At 43.7% G+C, this 17,252-nt stretch overlaps 3 protein-coding genes across 3 annotated transcripts in view; 2 read left to right on the top strand and 1 right to left on the bottom strand.

Moving 5' to 3' along the window:
• Positions 1-10,340, top strand: part of LOC146986438 (protein NLRC3-like) — a 110,470-nt gene extending 100,130 nt beyond the window's left edge. Inside the window, exon 7 of the mRNA XM_085780212.1 lies at positions 9,289-10,340. Coding sequence (XP_085636338.1) covers positions 9,289-9,860 — 572 coding nt within the window. The 3' untranslated portion in view covers positions 9,861-10,340. The remainder of the gene's footprint in view (positions 1-9,288) is intronic.
• LOC146986424 (protein NLRC3-like) overlaps positions 1-17,252 on the bottom strand; it is a 478,141-nt gene that overhangs the window by 215,316 nt on the left and 245,573 nt on the right. The gene's annotated exons all lie outside the window — the stretch shown is intronic.
• Positions 3,569-4,638, top strand: LOC146986439 (NLR family CARD domain-containing protein 3-like). The gene is made up of 2 exons (XM_085780359.1): positions 3,569-4,353; positions 4,461-4,638. Exons 1-2 carry the CDS (start codon positions 3,581-3,583, stop codon positions 4,636-4,638), a joined length of 951 nt encoding a protein of 316 aa, XP_085636485.1. The 5' UTR covers positions 3,569-3,580.

The following is a 17,252-nucleotide window of genomic DNA, read 5'->3' as shown; positions in this document are numbered from 1 at the left end:
GTGTCATATTTTAAACCTTTATGATTCAGTGGGAGAAATAAACTGCAGTAAAAACACCAGTCTCTCCACTCAGATCTGCAGCTTCATGACGCCATCTAGTGGACTGATAGTAGAAGTACAGCAGCTGATGGCAGCTTCCTCTTCCTCACTGCTGTGTGACTGCATTCAGCTGACACTGATATGAAGCAGAGAAGAAGAGCCAATCAGTGGAGGAGCAGCTGGAGACATGATGGACATGTGAGCTGCTGTGCACATGAATGATGTGTGTTTCCTCTGCAGGTGAAGCTACGAAGTGTGTGTGAGCTGATGTGGATGTGACCTCAGCAGCATGGATCAACCTGCTGGACCTGGACCTGGATCCAGCTGTGTGTCCATGAGCGACGAGTCCATCGGTGGTCATCAACTCAACTTGAAGGGATCTGTTGAAAGGTTAGAATTTAAAACAGTCAGAAAGACTCAGTTATTGTAAACTGTAAAAGTTTGAATATATTTTTCATCAGTTTTTCTCCAACATGCACATTTATCAGTTGTGTTGTTTTTTCAGGATCCAGCAGCAGAGACCAGACTCTCCTGAATCCAGCTGTCTGTCTTTAAAGAGTAACGTGTCAAAGGACGAGATATTGAACTTTAAAGGAGCACGTGGATCAGCTGATCAGATGTAAGACAAAACTAAATTTCAAAGCTTTTGAGTTTCTGTTGAACGTTCTTCCTGTGGAGTCAAAAAGAGTGACAACTTAGACACACATTGACATTGTCCAGCTGCAGTAAAGAGGCAATTTTTTACAACCTGGACCTTATTTCTGGCATAAAATAAGGTAATTTATTCACCCATGGAACTTTGGTGTCATGAGGAGTCCTTTGGACAATATTTAGGTTCATTTGAGAGTTGCTTATAGCCATATAGTGGGAGTGATCGGGGCACCAAGAATGCAGACTCTAAATTACACATTATCTGCCACGAAACTCATTCTGTTATCATCATCCGGGGTCTGTAGAAATCTGACAAATATTTAGCCAGGTTGCATAAAACTGCAAAACTTTTCTGTATTCATGTTCCATGTACCTGAAATATTTAACATCAGTTGTGTTGTTGTTTCAGGATCCAGCAGCAGAGCCCAGACTCTCCTGAACCCAGCTGTCTGTCTTTAAAGAGCAACGTATCAAAGGACGAGATATTGAACTTGAAAGGAGGACGTGTATCAGCTGATCAGATGTAAGACAAAACTAAATTTCAAAGCGTTTGAGTCTCTGTTGAATGTTCTTCCTGTGGAGTCAAATTTCAAGGATTCTCCATAAAATCAGAGTTATAACTCAGACACACATCAGTCTCTACCTGAACATCCACATGTTAAAGGACAAGTGACGTCTTTTACAACCTGGACCTTATTTCTGGCATAAAATAAGGTCATTTACTCACCCATGTAACTTTGGTGTCACTTTGGACAATATTTAGGTCCATTCAAGAGTTGCCTATAGCCATATAGTGGGAGTGATTGGGGCACTGAAATGCAAATAACACATTATCTGCCGCAAAACTCATTCTGTTATCGTCATCGGGGTCTGTAGAAAGCTGACAAATATTCAGCCAGGTTGCATAAAACTGCAAAACTTTTCTGTATTCATGTTCCATGTATCTAAACTATTTAACATCAGTTGTGTTGTTGTTTCAGGATCCAGCAGCAGAGACCAGACTCTCCTGAACCCAGCTGTCTGTCTTTAAAGAGCAACCAGTCAAAGCATGGGTTAATTGACTTCAAAGGAGGACTTGGATCAGCTGATCAGATGTAAGCTGTAACTGACAGTCAGACTCAGGTTATTGTAGAAATGAACCAGTTTGTACGACGTGTTGTTGAACTAGGTCTGAAATCAAAGTGTCTCTGTCTGTTGTGAACGTCCTCAGGGGACATATAAAGTCCATCTTGTATTATCTCTCTGTACTGATGTTCACTTGACACTGATTCCTCCACAGAGTGGACCAGGAGAGCTCAGAGGTTCCCAGTGGTCAGTCTGCCCAGCAGCATCAAACACACCTGGACTCCATGTTTATGGTGGGTACATGTCCAACAGCTGCTGTTACATCTGTTGTGTTCACAATCATCTCCATGCTGCACTTTGACACCAGTCTGTCAGGTTTCAGTTTGATGCTGTCACTCATAGAGTTTCTGTTCCAGCTGCTGGAGGAGAACATGGTCACTTTTGTGAAGAACGAGCTGAAGAAGATCCACAAGCTTCTGAGTCCAGATTACCCAGAATGCTCAGGGAGTCAGAGGGAGGATGAGGAGGTGATGGACGGTGAGGATGAAGAGCAGAGGAGCATCAGAGAGGCGTTAGTGAAGATCACAGTGAAGCTACTGAGGAGCAGGAAGCAGGAGGAGCTGGCTGAGAATCTGCAGAGCAGTAAGAGGATTTCTGTAAAGATTCAACATGATGGACAAATGAGACGTTCACTGACATCAACACATGGAGGGAAACATGTTCACATTGTCATTATTTAGAGGAATTAACATGTTAAATTTATTATTGATCTGATTTCTTGTGTTTTCATTCAGATCATGTTGCTGCAGTTTGTCGTCGTAAACTCAAATCTGCCCTGAAGAAGAAGTTCCAGTGTGTGTTTGAGGGGATCTCTAAAGCAGGAAACCAAACCCTTCTGAACCAGATCTACACAGAGCTCTACATCACTGAGGGAGGGGCTGGAGAGGTCAATGATGAACATGAGGTCAGACAGATTGAAACAGCATCAAGGAAACCAGACAGACCAGAAACAACCATCAGACAAGTAGACATCTTTAAAGCCCCACCTGGAAGAGACCGACCAATCAGAACAGTGATGACAAAGGGAGTGGCTGGCATTGGGAAAACAGTCTTAACACAGAAGTTCACTCTGGACTGGGCTGAAGACAAAACCAACCAGGACATATACTTCACATTCCCCTTAACCTTCAGAGAGCTGAATGTGCTGAAAGAGAAAAAGTTCAGCTTGGTGGAACTTGTTCATCACTTCTTCTCTGAAACCAAAGAAGCAGGAATCTGCAGCTTTGATCAGTTCCAGGTCGTCTTCATCTTTGACGGTCTGGACGAGTGTCGACTTCCTCTGGACTTCCACAACACGGAGATCCTGACTGATGTGACAGAGTCCACCTCAGTCAACGTGCTGCTGACCAACCTCATCAGGGGGAAACTGCTTCCCTCTGCTCACCTCTGGATAACCACACGACCTGCAGCAGCCAATCAGATCCCTGATGATTGTGTTGGCATGGTGACAGAGGTCAGAGGGTTCACTGACCCACAGAAGGAGGAGTACTTCAGGAAGAGGTTCAGAGATGAGGAGCAGGCCAGAGAGATCATCTCCCACATCAAGACATCACGAAGCCTCCACATCATGTGCCACATCCCGGTCTTCTGCTGGATCACTGCTACAGTTCTGGAGGAGCTGTTGAAGACCAGAGAGGGAGGAGAGCTGCCCAAGACCCTGACTGAGATGTACATCCACTTCCTGGTGGTTTATCTAAAACTGAAGAAGGTCAAGTATGATGGAGGAGCTGAGACAGATCCACACTGGAGTCGAAAGAGCAGGAAGATGATTGAGTCTCTGGGAAAACTGGCTTTTGAGCAGCTGCAGAAAGGAAACCTGATCTTCTATGAATCAGACCTGAAAGAGAGTGGCATCGATATCAGAGCAGCCTCAGTGTACTCAGGAGTGTTCACACAGATCTTTAAAGAGGAGAGAGGCCTGTACCAGGACAAGGTGTTCTGCTTCGTCCATCTGAGTGTTCAGGAGTTTCTGGCTGCTCTTCATGTCCATCTGACCTTCATCAACTCTGGACTCAACCTGATGACACAACAACAAACAACATCTTGGTGGTCTCAAGTGTTTAGAGAAAAACCTGAACCAAATTCTCTCTACCAGAGTGCTGTGGACGTGGCCTTACACAGTCCAAATGGACACCTGGACTTGTTCCTCCGCTTCCTCCTGGGTCTGTCACTGGAGACCAATCAGAGTCTCCTACGAGGTCTGATGACCCAGACAGGAAGTGACTCAAGGTCCAATCAGAAAACAGTCCAATACATCAAGATGAAGATTGAAGAGACTCCCTCTGCAGAGAAAAGCATCAACCTGTTCCACTGTCTGAATGAACTGAATGATCGTTCTCTAGTGGAGGAGATCCAACAGTCCCTGAGATCAGGACGTCTCTCCACAGATAAACTGTCTCCTGCTCAATGGTCGGCTCTGGTCTTCATCTTACTGTCATCAGGAGAAGATCTGGATGAGTTTGACCTGAGGAAATACTCTGCTTCAGAGGAGGCTCTTCTGAGGCTGCTGCCAGTGGTCAAAGCATCTAACAAAGCTCTGTAAGTGTAGAGATAGTTAGATTTATTCATCAAAAACACTTCTGTCTTTTCAACAGGACAGAAAATAAATTCCTTTCTTCTTTAATTCCTCATGATCATCTCTTCAGACTGAGCAGTTGTAACCTCTCAGAGAGAAGCTGTGGAGCTCTGTCCTCAGTCCTCGGCTCCCAGTCCTCTAGTCTGAGACACCTGGACCTGAGTACCAACAACCTGCAGGACTCAGGAGTGAAGTTGCTCTCTGGTGGACTGGAGAGTCCACACTGTAGACTGGAGACTCTCAGGTGAGGATCCATCAAGCTGTTTATCTGATGACACTTGAACACACCTCCAGGTGTTGAAAGTGGTTTCCTGTGTGTTGTTGTGTGTGTTCAGTCTGTCAGGATGTCTGGTCACAGAGGAAGGCTGTGCTTCTCTGGCCTCAGCCCTGAGCTCCAACCCCTCCCATCTGAGAGAGCTGGACCTGACCTACAATCATCCAGGAGCCTCAGGAGTGAAGCTGCTGTCTGCTGGACTGGAGGATCCAGACTGGAGACTGGAGACTCTCAGGTATGGAGAGGCTGCTGCAGCCACACACACTGTCTGATAGAGGAGGAGGAGCTGGAACATTTTCTATGGCCCTGCTCACACCTGGTATTAACATCTGTCTCAGGTGATTGATGCATTAATAACATCAGATCTGATCACTCAGACCATATCCAGAGGTGGTGTAGGCCAAAATCTCTGAGTGTTTCAAACATGAGCTGTGCAGCTTCCATCCGTCACAGTGATGAACTACTGGGATCAGGAGTTTCTCCTCATGATTTTATTGTCTCATCATAACTCACTGTTTCATATTCAGTAGAAGAGATCTCAATGATGAAACCAGATGTTGGCTGCTGTTTTGATCAGACTTTATTTCAGAGTTGATGAGGAAACATTTCAGCTGCTGCTGGTTTAAAGTTATGGTTGGTAATCATGTTCAGAAACACTTTTTGTTATACTGGGTGAAATGGTCCTTCTATCCTGAGAGTAGTCAATTCATTATGTTTTCAGAAAAAGGAACGAAAACAATCAGACCTCTGTGGCAGCTGCAGGACTGACAAAACTCTGACCAATCCATGCTTTTCGCCCCGAAAAGGAAAAACCAATCAGATGCCTTCATGTCTGGTTCTGCCTACGCCCAATCAAGCTGCCATCTCTCTCACTCAGCGGCGGCCTTAGACATCTGGGGGCCTGTTTCAATATTTCATATGAGGCCCTACCCTGTTAAACATAAAATTATTTGCCAGCTATGTGCCCATGTGTCGCTGATGCTTTAAACCCTGAAAGGACGCAGTAACGCACTATCCATGCATCCCAGGTACGCACAGTGTTAAAATCACTATCAGGGAAAGAAACCAGGAGTTAGCAGAAAAACTGAGGACTGAAGTTGGTTTTCATCAAAAAGCAAAATTTTCAGACATGAATAGGAATCTTAACACAATCAAAAACTACAGGCTTTAACAATATTCTGAATTTAAATTGGCAACAAAAGTAATGAGAGCAAATAGTGCTCTGCGTTATTTCAGCACCACGACCACGGACAATCAAAGGACGAGACATGCGGACAGACAGACGTCTACAGGTGCTGATCCTGCCGGTGCTGCGGTGCTGGAGCAGCCACTGGAGGCAGACAGACAGCTGTCTCCTCCATTATTAAAATCTGTAAATAAGCTGCAAATAATATCACATTTTAGTTGTGCTATCTCTGTGTTTTACTTCTCTGTTAAGTTAGGACGTACTCATAGATCGCCTGTTTGGAGGCATTTTAACCCGAGAAAAAAAAGAAAAGAGGAGGGAAGTGATTGACAGACATCAATCATCAGGTTACGCAACTGGGCGCACGTCAGGAGGAAAGCAGGAAAAACAAAAGGACATTAGAAACGCTAAGAGAAAAGGAATAATACTGGGAGATGGAAAACGAGGGTCTATTGATAGTTTGCGGGCCGTTTTCAAAGATAAGCCTACGTTGTTATTGATATTTCCTGCCGTATCATTGAGTGCCAACCACGTAATTTCTCATTTTTCGTTCCCATGCGTTGAGTGCCAAAAACGAGATTTTACGTTTTTTGCTTCTTTTTTTTATTTTGAAAATAGACACTTTAACACACCTGATGTGTAAATTTGGGGACTCTACGACGAGCAGAACTGAAATAGATGACGATCAAAGTCTCATGACAGCTCATGATCTGTAAGTTTTTATCATAACTCAGCTTTTGCAAACGGAGTTCTGCATGTGGATGCAGCAGCTGCTCTCCTCTCACCCGCGAGGCTGCAGCAGCTCGGAGCACCTTTCATAAAAGACGCTCTATCTCCTTTTCGGTTACACCCCGCCTTTCCGAAGCACGCCTTTCCGACAATAGACTTCCATTCATCGTAATAGCGGGGTTTTCTATTTTTTCTAAAGACCCCGCTACTCCGAAAAGGCTATTGGGGGAAACCCCCAGTGCACAGTGCGCATTGATCCTTTTTGGGGTCAAACGGATCATGTGCATAATTAACTGCAAAACAGGCAAATACTTTGACATATAATGTTCATTATGCTTCTAGCCTGTCTGGCCTCTACCTGGTCTTTTTACTAAACTTAACCAACTCCTTTCTTCATTGCCTAAGCCCAACCAAAGCATCTCCCTCAGTCAGCTGTCAGCACGAGCGGCGGCTGCAGCAGCCTCGCGCCCGTGTGGGCTCAAGCCGGTTTCAGCCGCGCTCGAGCGGAGCAGGGGGGAGAAAAAAAGTATATTTCTACCGTGTGGGAGATCTCCAACAACGAAGTCGGGGAGAAAGCAAGTGGGACAGATCTGCCCAGTCCCTGAGCAGCGCACGTTTCACAGACAAGCCGCAAAGCAGAATGTAAACAACGTCACGCGGTTCAGCACCTTGGACAGCTGCAGGGGGGAGGGTGTCGGAGTAGCGGTGTTTCGAAGTGGGGGTATTTCGGAACAGCGGGGTGTCGAAGTGGAGGTGTGTCGGAATGGAGAGCTGTCCCCCTCCTTTTCTAGAAAAAAAAGCAGGGATTTTGGTGAAACCCAGCCATGTTTAGCTTGACTTTTCTCAGGAATGGAGGCACGTAGAAACAAACGGTTTGTGGCCATTTGAAGCATAAAGTTTCACCTTTCAAATGAGCCACAGTATGTGTTGGTGGCAATAATATAGAATACACTATGGCTCTACAAAAATCGTCAGAAATGGTCTACACTTGACTAAAACTTTGGAAAGGAGCGTGGCACTCAATGAGTTAATTAGGAGCGATTAGTACCGTCGCGGTGTGGCATGATGCAGTGGTTGTAGAGCGGATCAGGGGTCGAGTGTGTGACCGCACGGTGGACAGAGCTGTTTGAGTGTGTGGTGGATGTAGGCCTGTGTGTGTGTGTGTGTTAAGGTGAAACCTAGGTGATGAATTATTGTACTGTCTTTTACTTGGTGGCTGGCAGCTGGGGGCTCCCCTGGTGGCTGGGGCCCATTTCAATTGAAACGGTTGAAACATAGGTAAGGCCGCCTATGCTCTCACTCTCTCGCGTGCGCGATCAGAGTCTTCACCCACGTCTGCGTAAAGGTGACTTTGTATTTTCAAAATGTGGCCAGATAGAACCGTTTTTCCAGAGTCTCCAACCCTCTCTGTCTGGACAGATATTGATGATCAATAATCAGCTCAGTCTCTCTGAGATCCTGATCTTGATCCTGACAAGTGTGACATCCAGATGTCATCACTGTCCAGGGGCCTGGAACTGTCAATCAGAAGAGAGTGAGTGTAGTGAACAGTGTAATAATCAGGGTTTGTGGCTGAATGTGTGTGTGATCAAACAGCTGTTTTCAGACTGTGTCTGTGCTGCTCAAACACGTCTGACTCCAGATCAGATGAAGCCACAAAGTGGCTCCTTAATGAAAGTCTCCAGCAGCTGGAGCTTCACTTCCTGTCTGAGTCCATGTGCTCTGAGCTGAGCCTGGTTCTCTCTGCTCTACAGTTTCTCTGCTTCCTCTGGACTCTGACTTCAAGTCCAGTAAAAATGTGTGGACAGGTTTGATGGAGCTCAGGACTGGTCCTGAGGACGGCTGCTTTGTTCCACATGATGTGACTGATCTCAGTGAGTCAGTGTGTTGCAGCTGATCTGTGTGAAGAGCAGAGAAGAACAGAGTCATTGATCATGAGATCCTGATCCGTCCTGTCACTGTGATCAGATGGTTTCTATTAGAGCTCCTTCATCCACTCACTGCTGCTGTGGCTCCTGTGGAAACCTGCTCACAGCCTCATTCTTCAGCTTCCTGGGGAGTTTTCTTCAAACAAACAAAAGTTGTTGTGTTCACACTCAGTGTTTCTCACTAAACTCACTGTTTCACTGAGCTCTAACAAACGTGTCTTCTCCTGTGCCTTTCTTGGTGCATTGTGGGATATCTGGGCTGGTGAGCTCCACCTGTTGTGTCTTCATCTTATTTGTTGTGACGTGTCTTTTGCAGCTTGAGAGTCAGAGAGTGAAAGTGTGTGTCTGACACTGCAGTGACATCACATGGAGAAAACACATGATGAAGTGTTTCCTCCTCGTCTCCTCCTGCTCTGTATCATCACTAGATAAAGACTCCAGCTCCTTCTTCTCTGTGCTCAGTGTTCATCCATACATACCAGCCTCCATGTGAACACAGTGATAAAACAGTGTGTGTGTGAGAGCCATGTAATGTCCATGTGTGCATGCTGACAGAGAACGTGCTGCTCTGACCCCCCTCCTCCTTTCAGGGTGCAGCCTGCTGGAGTCCAGTGTTTGACCCCAGGTCTGAGGAAGAGCATGTGTAAGTGTGTTTTTACTTTGAGCAGCACATTCAACCATCTTCACACTGTCACATCACTGACGTCATGAGTCTTCATCAAACTGTCAATAACTGATCACATGATCAATAACTGCAGCTGTGTCTTGTTCTCTCCATCAGATTCCTGTCGACTCACAATCGACACAAACACAGTGAACACAAAGATCAAACTGTCTGACAACAACAGGAAGGCGACATGGGTGGAGGAGCATCAGTCATATCCTGATCATCCAGACAGATTTGACTTTAAACCTCAGCTGCTGTGTTCAACTGGTCTGACTGGTCGCTGCTACTGGGAGGTCGAGTGGAGAGGAGTGGTTCGTATATCAGTGAGTTACAGAGGAATCAGCAGGAAAGGAGTCAGTGGAGACTGTTTGTTTGGATGGAACGATCAGTCCTGGAGTCTGAGCTGCTCTGATGGTCGTTACTCCGTCTGGCACAATGGCAAACGGACAGACATCACCTCCTCCTCCTCCTCCTCCTCCTCCTCCTCCTCCTCCTCCTCCTCCTCCTCTGTCTCTAACAGAGTAGCAGTGTATGTGGACTGTCCTGCTGGCTCTCTGTCCTTCTACAGAGTCTCCTCTGACTCACTGATCCACATCTACACCTTCAACACCACCTTCACTCAACCTCTGTATCCTGGGTTTACACTCTTCATGTCCAGTTCTGGTTCCTCAGTGTCTCTGTGTTGAGTGAATCAGAGTCTCCTCCTGTCACAGAAACCTTCTCACTGTTGAACAGACAGTTCAGTCTCTACATGTCTGTCTCTGTCTCTCACTCACGTTTTCACATTCATGGATTAAAATCAGTTGATTTCTTAAACTCTTCTCAATGATTCTTGTAAACTTCTTCCTCTTCCTTTAAAGATGGAAGTGTTGATTATTACAGGACAAAAACCACGGTGACTTTTACTCAGCTGCTGATGAAGGACGAGGCCTAATATCACCAAGCTAAAAGTCTCTGAGCCGCCAGCGTCACTGAGGAGAAAAACACATTTTAAACAAATTCACTGTTCATGTTCAACTTTACAGGCTGTTTGTGAGCTGGTCACAGGTAAACAGACACAACAATAAACACAACTGGAAACAAACATAATGTTGTATAGACGCTGAATATAATGAATTACATGTGATTTATTTTTCTTTGTGGTTTTACTGAATCAAATAAAACAATTTGAATCAGTTTTATATGTAATGTGCATTCCCTGCTGATGTTAAACCATCAGCTACTAATCCTACCAGCTAATGATTTTTTTCTGTTAACATGACGCTGAGTTCATGACGTTTGTAGATTAAAATTTATCTTGACTTTGAGACTGATTGTTTTTTATGATATATTTCTATAATTATTACCTAACTGCTGTTTCTTGGAAACTGGAGCCAATTAACACTGATGACTTCATTTTCGTTTATTAGTGACCATTGATTGGTTCATGGATTGTTTGGGATTTGATTGGCCGTGCACATTCCTGTTCGACTACACTTCATGGTTGTATATGGTTTCAAGTTGACACAATAAAATATGAAATAAACATGAACTCATGTTGAAGACCATGTTTTTTATTTGGCACGTCTGACTGTAGCAGGTGACAGCAGGTACGAGTTGTTTTGGCTGCTGGGCGGAGGGATTTCAAAAGCACAAGTAGTTCCAAGTATTTGCTTCATGTGTCGTAATGTTACATAATTATACATGATTATTTCAAAGCGTGGTGAATGTGCAGGTCACAACAAGTCCACCTCCATTGTGTTCACTGAGCAGCTCACGTCTCTGTCCCGCCGATCTCAAAACAACATGCACCGATAATTAAAGGTGATGAACCTACTGCTATGACTATTAGTCAGGGGGCTTAGCCAACACAGTCTCACCCCTTTGCGTCAAACGGTTGACGCTTGGTCAAGGCCCCTTACGTCAATATAGTGACGTGGAGGGGGTACCCTCGAGGTCGTTTCTCGACGAATAGGGCCACTCATAGACTTGAATGCAAATCCCTCATTGTCGGATTTTGACGAAGGGGGGCGGGGCCGTTTCTCCCTCACTCCCAGTGCGTCAACAGCCTGACGAACGGTCACTGTCCCTCCTCGTCACATGCCTGACTCATTAGGTGCCCGTTTTTCGTCAGGTTTTGACGCGCTCGGCTTTCAGTTGATTCCAATGCAGTTCCCTTCGCGGCGATATGTGACGCTCAGAGCAAGTGATCCAGCCGACCCGGCTGCGGCACTGACGGACGCTGTGAGCAGAGAATAACTTTTTTTTTTTTTTTTTTTAACTTTTCCTTAAATCTTTATTGAACCTGATGCTGCTGTGTCTGACGTAGCTTTCGGCAAGGACGTCCTTTCGGTTATTTATTTATTTATTTATTTAGTGATCATGGTGTTTGGTGCAGAATAATCAATCAATAAATAAATAAATTACGTCCTTGTCGGAAGCTGCGTCAGACCAGGAGGGGGGGGGGGTTGTGGATTCTACAGGTGAAGACCACTTCCGCGTTCAAAAAGCTGCTCTGTTTAATCAATAGCTATTCTGAAGAAAGATCTGATTATTAGCCACAACGCTGTAACCATCCAAGGAAGACTGTGTAACAATATTATGTGCTTCTGCTGAGTCCAAAAGCCCTTTGTAATATCAACTTTATTTTAAGAAAACACGCTTTGTTTCCAATGTCATATCACGGAGAAGCACTACATTACCCATAATCCTCATATTTATCAGCGACGTGTCTGATTGGTTGAGCTTGCTGTTACCAGCAAATGAAAAAATAAAACAAATTGAGCTTATATTATTTTCTTAGTAACTAAAAGGTCTTAACATCTTTTTTGTTTTCAACATTGAATAAAAAAAGGGTGCTATATTGTTAAAATTCAACAATAAAGTGCATAAAAGTTGGCTTGACTTCTTTCTTTTTTTTCATAATTTTCACCAGCATCTTTCTGGTCCACATCACATCATATTTATTGTAATTTTTAATTCAATGAGTGACATTTTATTTTTTATCTGAAAAACATTATTATGAATTCAAGGGTCAGAGGTCACTGATTAGTGTTAAATTTAACCTTTTTGACCCTGTTTCCTTGAATAAATCACTAAGACTTTGATGCGGGAAGCTGAGATTTTGATTTGATTTTGTTCAGAGCACTAGGGACAAAGTTTCTGTAGAATTTCAGACCTGTCGGACGTCCAGAAGGGTCACAGCTGACCGTCCAGGCTCGTTTCTCGGCCTTCAAAGCCTAGATTTAGAAGCCTCTGACCTTAAAGGAGAAATGCAATTCTTTAATAGCTTCCAGGTGCTTTGGCCTATCAGGCTGAATTTTTAGCTAAAGGAGCTGGTGTACGATCAGGAAGTAGGGGAGCTGTGCATAAAGCCAATTGGTAAGTGTCAAAGGTCACAGGGGTCAAACATCAAAGTGAATCCAGCCATTCCTGCTTTTTCTCAACAAAACATACACGCTTTAAGTTATCATCATGAAATATTAATATGTTGTATATCAGAGAGTCCTCTATCAGAATATTTTGGTCCCGTTGCTCTAGGGGCCCCGGGGGGCCACTTGGCTTTCCCATGCTCCCGCAGAGTTGGGTCTCGGGGTGATGGATAAGGGCCTCACCATGAGTCCACAGGCCAAGTTTCAAGTGATTTGGTCGGTTTCTATGGAAACGGCGGCCTCAAGGATACAGAGGAATGCGACTGTTTGAAGCCCCGCCTCTCGAAAAGTAATGGCTCAATCAGGACCAAACACACATCTACGCGTTCGTCTTGGGCCCCCGAACCATATATTACGAAATCAGAACTATACGACTTTTGGAAATGTGTTTTGTCTATTTCGGATTTTCTGACTAAGAGGGTCTCTCAAGCTTTAAGTCTGACAGACTCTGAGTCTGAAAAGCCGAAATAGACAAAACACATTTCCAAAAGTCGTACAGTTCTGATTTCGTAATATATGGTTCGGGGGCCCAAGACGAACGCGTAGATGTGTGTTTGGTCCTGATTGAGCCATTACTTTTCGAGAGGCGGGGCTTCAAACAGTCGCATTCCTCTGTATCCTTGAGGCCGCCGTTTCCATAGAAACCGACCAAATCACTTGAAACTTGGCCTGTGGACTCATGGTGAGGCCCTTATCCATCACCCTGAGACCCAACTCTGCGGGAGCATGGGAAAGCCAAGTGGCCCCCCGGGGCCCCCTGGGGCCCCTAGAGCAACGGGACCAAAATATTCTGATAGAGGACTCTCTGATATACAACATATTAATATTTCATGATGATAACTTAAAGCGTGTATGTTTTGTTGAGAAAAAGCAGGAATGGCTGGATTCACTTTGATGTTTGACCCCTGTGACCTTTGACACTTACCAATTGGCTTTATGCACAGCTCCCCTACTTCCTGATCGTACACCAGCTCCTTTAGCTAAAAATTCAGCCTGATAGGCCAAAGCACCTGGAAGCTATTAAAGAATTGCATTTCTCCTTTAAGGTCAGAGGCTTCTAAATCTAGGCTTTGAAGGCCGAGAAACGAGCCTAGACGGTCAGCTGTGACCCTTCTGGACGTCCGACAGGTCTGAAATTCTACAGAAACTTTGTCCCTAGTGCTCTGAACAAAATCAAATCAAAATCTCAGCTTCCCGCATCAAAGTCTTAGTGATTTATTCAAGGAAACAGGGTCAAAAAGGTTAAATTTAACACTAATCAGTGACCTCTGACCCTTGAATTCATAATAATGTTTTTCAGATAAAAAATAAAATGTCACTCATTGAATTAAAAATTACAATAAATATGATGTGATGTGGACCAGAAAGATGCTGGTGAAAATTATGAAAAAAAAGAAAGAAGTCAAGCCAACTTTTATGCACTTTATTGTTGAATTTTAACAATATAGCACCCTTTTTTTATTCAATGTTGAAAACAAAAAAGATGTTAAGACCTTTTAGTTACTAAGAAAATAATATAAGCTTAATTTGTTTTATTTTTTCATTTGCTGGTAACAGCAAACTCAACCAATCAGACACGTCGCTGATAAATATGAGGATTATGGGTAATGTAGTGCTTCTCCGTGATATGACATTGGAAACAAAGCGTGTTTTCTTAAAATAAAGTTGATATTACACAGGGCTTTTGGACTCAGCAGAAGCACATAATATTGTTACACAGTCTTCCTTGGATGGTTACAGCGTTATGGCTAATAATCAGATCTTTCTTCAGAATAGCTATTGATTAAACAGAGCAGCTTTTTGAACGCGGAAGTGGTCTTCACCTGTAGAATCCACAACCCCCCCCCCTCCTGGTCTGACGCAGCTTCCGACAAGGACGTAATTTATTTATTTATTGATTGATTGATTATTCTGCACCAAACACCATGATCACTAAATAAATAAATAAATAAATGAATAACCGAAAGGACGTCCTTGCCGAAAGTTACGTCAGACACAGCAGCATCAGGTTCAATAAAGATTTAAGGAAAAGTAAAAAAAAAAAAGAAAAAAAAAGTTATTCTCTGCTCACAGCGTCCGTCAGTGCCGCAGCCGGGTCGGCTGGATCACTTGCTCTGAGCGTCACATATCGCCGCGAAGGGAACTGCATTGGAATCAACTGAAAGCCGAGCGCGTCAAAACCTGACGAAAAACGGGCACCTAATGAGTCAGGCATGTGACGAGGAGGGACAGTGACCGTTCGTCAGGCTGTTGACGCACTGGGAGTGAGGGAGAAACGGTCCCGCCCCCCTTCGTCAAAATCCGACGATGAGGGATTTGCATTCAAGTCTATGAGTGGCCCTATTCGTCGAGAAACGACCTCGAGGGTACCCCCTCCACGTCACTATATTGACGTAAGGGGCCTTGACCAAGCGTCAACCGTTTGACGCAAAGGGGTGAGACTGTGTTGGCTTAGCAGAATTACCGTTACGGAGCGGATAAAAGCGTAAAAATTTGTATGATGTTTCTTTATAGTCTAACAAATAATTTTAGCCTAGGAGCCCTGAAAAATTTTTCTGTAAAATATCATATTACAAAATCATCATTATCAATGAAATATTTCCGAAACACCTGCTATTTTTAAGCCTCTAAGCATCATAAAATTATTTTAAAAAAATCTAAGAATACTCACACAAAATGTGGGTACATTACATAATGTGTGTGTGTGCTGCATATGTGTGTTTATTACATACAGTATATGTGTGTATATTGCATAGTTTTAGCTTTATATTAAAAGCGAGAAAGAAAATAAAATCTTTTTTTCCCCCTCATCAATCTACACCCAGTACCCCTTTAATGACAGCACAAACCCAGAATTTTAGAAATGTTTGCAATTTAATAAAAATAGAAAAAATTAAATATCACCTGAACATATAGACCCTTTGCTGCAATGCTCGTGTATGCCATTCAGGAGCTGTCAACTTATTTTATTCATCTTTGAGCCTAACTGTGTTGAAATAAATAGTTTGGACATGATTTGAAAGACACACCTCAATAAGATACAGCTAATACAGCTCATTTGCATATCTGAGCAAAGTGAGATCCATGAGGTCAAAGGAACTGCCCCAAGAGCTCAATTGTAGCAAGATGTAGATCTGGGCAAGGCTACAAAAATAAATTTGATAATCCTTCAATTTTCAGGCTGCTAATTATGGGTGGCATGGTGGTGCAGTGGTTAGCACTGTCTCACTGTCTCACAGCAAGGGGGTTCTGGGTTCGAACCCACCGGCTGGGGCCCTCCTCTCGTTAGTGAAGTGAGAGGCTCCAGCTCACCCCTGACCCTAGTGCAGGATAAGCGGTGGTCAATGAATGACATATGAAAGGTTTGAATTTGCAAACAACCACCTGGTTGTGAGTAACTCTACCAAGCCTTTCATGTGTGTAACACTGTGGAGTGAGCTTTCATTGGTCCACTCTGCTGTATAGCCCAGATTGGTGGAGGCTTGTTGGAGGCTGCTGCAATGGCTCATCTTCTGAGCCATCTTCTGTAACTTTCTCCCCTCACCCAAAAGGATCTCTGGAGCTCAGCTTTTCTGTTTGTTTTTGGGGTTCTTTGTTACCTTTCTAACCAACTCTAACCAACTCTCACCAACTCTGCCAACTGTTCAGTTTGGCTGGATGGCCAGCTCTATGAAGAGTCCTGATTGACCCAAACCTTTGATGGAGGCCACTGTGCTCTTAGAAACAATAAGTGCAGCAGGTCTTCTTTTGTAGCCTTGTCCAGATCTGTGTCCTGCTACAATTATGTCTCTGTAGGCCTATTTACCGCAGATTCATCTGTGCAGTTGCAACTGTCAAGAGTTACAAGATCTTTGAAATCATCCAACAAAGGATTGCCCATTCTAGTAATAGATTATCAATTTACGACATTCATTAACTTAATTTAATTTATAATAATTTATAATAACTTTGGAATGATAAGTCTCCAGTGCTTCTCTACCCCTTCCAGATGCTTTTGCATCTTTGCACAATTAATCCATAATGATACTGTAATGCATGTTTTATACACATCATTTGAAAGGTTACTGGTCAGTGCACAAATTAAAAGCAGATTCAGGTTATACAGTGGCCTATAAAGAGCAAATTAGCTACCATCAATTTCTTCTTAAGACTTCAGAAAAATTACATTTTTCATCATATAATTTGATCAAGAGAATATGGTTCTTTTTATGGATATTTCAAAAAAATTCTGGTGGGCTCCTTGGCTAAAATCATATAGTAGGTACTGACGTAGCCTCGTGCCAAATTTCACGCTTTTATCCGCTCCGTATCGGTAAGCCCAAAAAAGGGTGCTAAGCCCCCTGACTATATAGGGAATGCGGCAATAGGAGAATTTGCCAAAATGTTGAACTATCCCTTTAACACATCCAGTTCTGCTAACATGAAACTGTGGTCATTAGATGTTAAACCGTATTTATCCCAGTAAATGTCTGAGACAAGCTACGGATAGCATGGCTAACACGGAGCTAACCGTGTTAGCAAAGTGAATCAGTTATTCACATTAAAGCAGAAGTGAGTGATATATTTGTGTTAATATAAGTCTTAAATAGTTATATCTTCCGACAGCAATCACTTACATAGAGTGTTTGGACCGAAACACGGGTCTGTCAGTCACTCTGCTCTGCTCTG

The sequence above is a fragment of the Trachurus japonicus genome, chromosome 6, assembly GCF_045865225.1.
Source record: "Trachurus japonicus isolate A0001 chromosome 6, Traja_1.0".
Classification (NCBI taxonomy): Eukaryota; Metazoa; Chordata; class Actinopteri; order Carangiformes; family Carangidae; genus Trachurus; species Trachurus japonicus.
This window is presented reverse-complemented; position numbering and strand designations above follow the sequence as displayed.